We start from the raw sequence: 6,748 nt of genomic DNA, 5'->3' as shown, positions 1-6,748 counted from the left end.
CAGAAAAATGGCATTTATCTGTTATAGGTAGTGTAATAGGAGTAACAATAATGAAAATCACTTCAAAAAGTCTGAACAATCTCTTAAGGAAGAAAAAAACAACAACTAATAAGATAGAAAACAGCAATGAGCATACTTTAAAACATACATTTTCTTTTATGATAAAAGAAGCAGGTAGGCAGGAGGAGGGTACAAACAATAAAAACTCATTTGATCATTGTGTCTTTTTTTTTTTTTACTGTACTTTAATTACAATACACAATTTGGCCTAAATTCTTAATTTTACATGATGCCATAATAATATATATTTGTACCATCTACAGCACCAAAGCTTATCAATTGAGAGAAACCTGTTCTTTTCTGGTGCATTTCCCACACAAACATATTGTTTTAATCCTGGTTTATATAAAATAGATAACATAATGCTTGGATAACTCGTCTCGTTATTTAACTTCAGGCAAACAGCTTTATTTGAACCTCCTTGTAAATCGGTGTCAGCTATACACAAGCTGACCTGTAGCAAAAGAGGGAAAAAAGGTGTGTTTTGCAAATTTGCACTGGTGTGTAGCCAACATGAAAATTGGTCCTAAAATTGCAAGCCATTTTCTGGCAAAATTGCAGCCAGCATTGTGCTGCTTAATCTGCATAAATGCACAACTCGACTCACAGCAAACACAGCTTCAGCAGAAGGAAAAGGGGTTGTCATGAGCCAGGAAATTATTTATATAGAAAAAGGAAAAATAGCCTGATGCTTAATGAAAATGGCATTGCAATGTCACTATGCTAGTGTTTTTAATAATTAGGTTTTAAGCTCATAATCCTGCTAACCGAACCAACACCAATGAGAAATTAGGATTTTTTTAAAGCTTAGTTTTTTCACAACAAAGAAAATTAAGAAAAAGAAATAAGAAAAGGAACAGCTACAATTGAATCTGTATATCAACATATAGATATTAAAAGTAGCACATTGTGGCATCGGATAAGCTGTTAAAAAAAATGTAACTTAAGATTTAAGTTTGGTCTAAAAATGATAAAAAGCCATTGCAATAAATCAACTCAGTACTCTCATGTAAGACTAAATATTTACAGTTGTCTTGAAAAGAGGAAAAGCAAACACATTTGAACAATTACTAAGAAATATCCATCAAGTTGTAATGGTCTGAGTGCATAATTCAGTAAATGGCACCTTTTCATTTGAAACGCCAACACCAACTCATCACTGTAGACCTTTTACTAAATACCATATCCTAACTTTTCTCATTTCTAAAATCGATACACAGATGAAATGCATGAAAAAAAGTGTGCGGTACCATCTCTCATTTAGAAAAAAAAAATTGATATTATTTTGTGACAATTGCTTCTGAAAACAAGAGATGGATACAGGCAAAACCTTTTAACAACAAATCTAATTCTGTTAAAGTTGTGGTAAAAGTTTAAGTGCACAAAAGTGTATAGTATGAAAATTGTGATAAATAACAATAAAAAATATGTAATCCTACACACACCGTGATATCAAAAAATAAACTGATATTGACTTAAGGATTCCCACATGTAATTCCCTCCAGTATGGATGTTCAGTTTTGCTGCTCAAACAAGACCTTTGCCTTCTTTATTTGCATAATATTGTAAACTGGCCACCAAACTAGAGACAGCTGGGTCCACTTTTTCATTGCCCTCAGTGATAATTTGTTTTGCCCAAGGAGATTAATGCTGTTGGGGTTTATCAGACTTTTAAAGGAGCCTACTTCAGCCAAACTAATTTAAACTTCTACTAAAAATGGAAATGATGAAATAAAAGACAAAGAAATGTTTTTCACCTTTGATAAATACATTCTCCAACCACTTTATTAGGCAAACGTTGCCAATGCAGGGTATAATCCGCATCTATAAAGAAAATCCTCTTTTCTGCCTCATTCCAAAAATGCTGTGTTGGATTGATATTAGGTTATTGTGGTGGTCATTGGAGTACAGTGAACTCATGTAGTATTAAAGAAAGCTCTTGGAGATGAGCAAATATTTGTGGTGTGCTGCATTATCATGCTGGGAGTGAACATAAAAGGATGGCTAAGCTGTATCATAAAGAGAGGATGTAAGCAACAATATACAGGTATGCTTTGGCTTTTAGATAATGATCAGGGTTTAGGGGGGGGAGAGTGACCCCATTCCATCACACCACCACCCTGAGTTTTTGATCAAAGAATCCAGGATAGATGTATGCTTTTCTATGGTATAGAGTGGGTTTACTGTCTGATATCTTGGGCTTATTTTTTTTTTTGTCACGCAGGAACCTTTTGGATTGAGTTGAACTTCAGCCTGTTGGGAATTAGCCTGATATTGAAGCAGAGCTACAGGAGTCTATGAGCCCCTTTCCCTCAACCTCTTGCATTATGCACGTACAAACAAGGGAAATATTTTTTTTTCTCTGCTTTACTTCTGGATAGACAAGTCCAACCAGCATCATCTCTACACTGCTCAGTCCACAGTTTTGCTTCTGATAAAGATTTCTGCATACTTTTTTTAGGAGTAGGTTTTTCTTGGATTACTGTTACCTCTATTATCTCAAGCTAGTCTGTTCATTCGTCTTTAAGCTCTGAAACGTATAAGATATTTTCATACCATACAGTAAAAACGACATCTTTTCTGAACAAGACTCCAACATGAGAATAAAATTTCCCATAGATTAACAGTTTCAGAAAATCCTAGACCAGACAATCTTGCACCATCAACTATCCCATGTTTAATCACCTCTTTTAATTTCTCTCTCATGCTGGGCTTTAACTTCAGAAAACACCTTTACAATGACAAGATGCATAAATGCTTTAAAGTTCTGGTATGTGATTGACATCCCTTGTTTAACATTCAAGTAAGTATGAGTACCTAATAAAGTGGCCAGAGAGTTTTATTTACTTGTCATGAACATGAAGGTACTGTTTTTGCTGTATTTGTGTACGTTTTTTCCATGTTCATGACTCTTTTTAAATTGAGTTATGTTTTCCATTTTGGGCATTGGATACAAAAGATACCTTGCATTTTATTTTATTTCTAAGGATAAATAATCTATTTTCAATCAATTTGTGTCCAAACTGATCTGACTTTACATATTTTCCTTTTTGTCATATTTTTGTCCGGATCAGACCAGCAGCACAAAAACAAGATAAAGTTAGAGTTTAATTTACTTGTGCTGTGTTTCTTTGTTCAGTAAACTTAGTTGAAATAATCAAAATGTAAAATAAGAACCAGAAATCATGCTTATGTGAAGTACCAACGTGTTGTGTTTACACATTATGTACATGCACAGAAACAAAACAAAATTTTGAACGCCTCTTTTAAATGTAAGTAAATAGGTAAGGTGGCAGATATACAAATTTGAAAGAATACAGGAGTCCAAAATTTAACAGCTATCTTTTTTCTTTTTTTTTTTACAGTCAACCACATTTTAGAAGACACAGTATATCTAACATGGAGTGGGATACAATTTAAACCAACAATATAAGACTTTTTTAATATAAAAAAAAATACTTAGCGTACATTTACAAAAAAGACGCTTTGCAGCTGTTTCATCTTTCCACCACCTCTTGCATTAGAAGAACCATTTCCCAAGGCAATTTAGATGTTGGCAATGAAACACAGTAACTCATTCTGTCAAATTTTGTGCTTCTCTGTTTGTTTCCAGTTTTTGGTTTTTGGAAATGGGGCCCATGCAGATCCATGACCCAAGACTCTCAGCATTTCTCCCTCAGCATTTCTGATTTATTTATTTTATTTGAAGACCTCATGAAATTAAACAGCGACACACTACATGATAAAAAGGACTAGTTGAAAACATCAATTAATATTTTTTCTTAAGAAAATGTTGTAACATATTATAACCACTTATCTTCAGTTTAAAGTGATGACTGAATTTTACTTGACAACATTGACTGTGCTCAGTTCTGCACCAGTCTCTTTTGTTCCAGGCCAAAGAGTTTTATTTTAGGCTCTAAAGTCTTTGATTCAGCACTTATTTATTTTGTATTTGTTTTCTGTTTTTGACAAGAATAACCTTGAAGGATATGTGCGAGATATAAGAAAGCTCTAAGAGGAGAGCCTGCGAGGCTAACTGCTGAGAAGACGGCCTGTTGACCTCACTGACAAAATGAGAATGAAAGAAATGTCTGTTTAAAAAAAAAATGGAGACATTACTGCTTTTCCCTGCATCTTTTTTTCTTGGATTACAAGATGGAGTATTTACAGTCACGTGAAAGACTGCTGTTTTTTTTTTTTTGGTAAAATGTTTTAATCCAGGCATATTAATCTCTCTGTCCAAAAGACAAGGCATTAGATCTAGAGGAAAATATCTATTGGGAATATTTCAGAGAAAACCCAATCCAGTAATGGAAATGGTTGCGAGTAATACTGACTGACAGCCAGGAAAACTGAATACAGGCTAAAGGACAGCCTTCACTGTCATGTCAAGGGAAATTGTGGCTGCTTATTTTTATTTAATTCTAATATATATAAAGAGGCAATAAATTACTTATTCCAAGTCAATGTTACCTGTAAACCTGTAATTTAAAGCTGCCTACAGCTTAAAGTTATAAGGCATCAATCTAAGGTACTAAAATATGTTTGAAAACACTGGACTGCCTGAACATCCCATTACTGTTCTCACTTTGTTGTTACAGAACCTTTAATTGTTCACTTTACATTTCATGAGGTCCTTAGGCTTCAACATGACTCTACTGAACGGAAATGATCAAAATGTGAATTGTTAACAGAATTTAAATACATTTTTTACAGATTTTAAGACGTGGATTGTTTTTTTTATTTTTCTGTACATCTAAATCATTCATGTAAAACACAGACTACTGTCAGCTGTCCAGATAGCGTTTAAAATGTTTCACTAAACTGCTGCCTGCATAGCGCAGGGATGTGGAGAGTAAAGTACAGAGGGACAGCAGATTTAGCAAATAGCTTCATCTACGGACTCCTTCCTAGATTTTTGGTGGGTTCTTTGCTCTAAAAAAAAAAAAACACTACCAGCACTACCCCTTATCACTTCTAGCCTAATAGTGAAAATCATATTATACACTTATCCAAACAAACTTTGCTACAGTGTTACACAAAACCTTCGTCTTATCTTACAAACCGTCCACTGCTTAATTACAAGTTTATTTAGTGTGGATGGGGAGGTTCGGGAGCAGTGGATCATCTAAAAGTACCATATTCAGTGTGACAGACACATATAAGGCGTAAACAGCACAGATTCATTCAAATAAAAAAGGATGTTATGTGTAAGAAAAAGCTGTGAGCAAAGCAATGAGATGAGCTACAGAGCATTTACATTGCTACTGACAGGCGACACATGAAGGCATTAAAAGAAGTTCGATGGCGTCTGTATTTTTAGGCACCGTGTTGACATGAGATAAGTGTGTGTGTTTGTGTGTGTGTGTGAGGGGGGATACAATGTGCAGCAGTGTGTCTGCTTGGTGGGAAACAAGAGAAAGGGTGAAAAAGAGGTCATGTAAGAAGCAGCCATGGCAGATATACAGATTTCCTGGTGTTTGTGTCACTAGACCAGCAATAACGAGAGAAGGGGTAGAGCGTCAGTAGCAGCATCATGCTGCGAGTGAACAAAATTTTAAATCTGCCGAAAAGGAAATAAAAAATAAAAAATGTAACACAGAGAAATGCTGAACCACAGGAAATAAAAAAAAAAAAAGCTTTAAGGAACATCTCTGCCTGCGCACTCTGTGTCGACTCAAAGGGAGCAGTGGTCACAGGTGAAGACTGAAGAGGAGAACAGAGAGGGATGGACTATTAGAAAAAGAGGGACTGAGAGAAAATGGAGAGAGCTGCACAGCTCCCTATGCAGTCTAAATGAAGTATTCCTTCTTTTCTTCAGCATGTGCGTGGTGCCCTTCAGCGTTGATGATGGCTGTGTCAGCATCGGGTGCGTCGTCCGCCCCTTTGGCTTCGTTCGTCAAGTATGTTCCTGCAAAAGAGGGGAGAAAACAAACCCATCACAAGGAAAACAAATACTGAGCATCCCTGCGTGGTGTTGCCTGCCTGGGGCAGACAGCACATGTGAAGACATCAGTGATGCTACATTATTCATAGACAGAGTGATGAGAAGCTGGGATAGTGTGGTGAATGTGAGTGAAGCCCTCTAACACAGCCAAAAACCATCAACAAATGTGCCGGCTATATGCAGCGAAGAGAGACAAGAATTGACATACAACTATACAGCCAGGCAACTTTTGGTCAAATGCTTAGAATAAAATCATGACAAAGCTTTAGATAACTGCTCTTTTCATATTATTTATTTCAGCAGTGATCATGAATATGTTATCTAGATATGCAGAAATAAATACTTTTCAGGGTTCACAAATCCATCATCAGTTTGCATTGGGTTGATACAGAAGTGAAATAGCTCTACTTGCTGCAATATAGTCAATTGTTAGATCAGTTACGGATAAACATAACTGGTAAATGTATTCAATGGTTCTAATCTTTTTTAGAGTAACACATTGGAAAGGGGGAGACAACTGGAAAGATTTCACTGCAATCACAGCTGCCGTATTTTGTGGTATGTCTCTACCTGCTTTGCTGATCTAGAGAATGGAGCTCTAATTTGTTCTATTCAAAGACAACTAAATTTTAGTCAGACTAGATGGAGGGTATCTCACGGTTAGTTAATCAACTATCTCAATAGGTTTTTTTGTGGATGAATATCTAGAGTTTAATTGGGTTATTTTAACAAGCTATT

General features: G+C 35.6%; 1 protein-coding gene across 3 annotated transcripts in view; it reads right to left on the bottom strand.

The window, feature by feature from the left end:
- Nucleotides 1-224: 224 nt before the first annotated feature.
- The window catches only part of cadm2 (cell adhesion molecule 2), a 311,371-nt gene continuing 304,847 nt past the window's right edge, over nt 225-6,748 (bottom strand). For all 3 annotated transcript variants that reach the window (XM_015382128.1, XM_015382129.1, XM_015382130.1), the window contains one exon: nt 225-5,974. In XM_015382128.1, the coding sequence (XP_015237614.1) occupies nt 5,856-5,974 (119 nt within the window). In that variant the 3' untranslated portion in view covers nt 225-5,855. The remainder of the gene's footprint in view (nt 5,975-6,748) is intronic.

The sequence above is a fragment of the Cyprinodon variegatus genome, unplaced genomic scaffold, assembly GCF_000732505.1.
Source record: "Cyprinodon variegatus isolate N-32 unplaced genomic scaffold, C_variegatus-1.0 Scaffold249, whole genome shotgun sequence".
NCBI lineage: Eukaryota > Metazoa > Chordata > Actinopteri > Cyprinodontiformes > Cyprinodontidae > Cyprinodon > Cyprinodon variegatus.
This window is presented reverse-complemented; position numbering and strand designations above follow the sequence as displayed.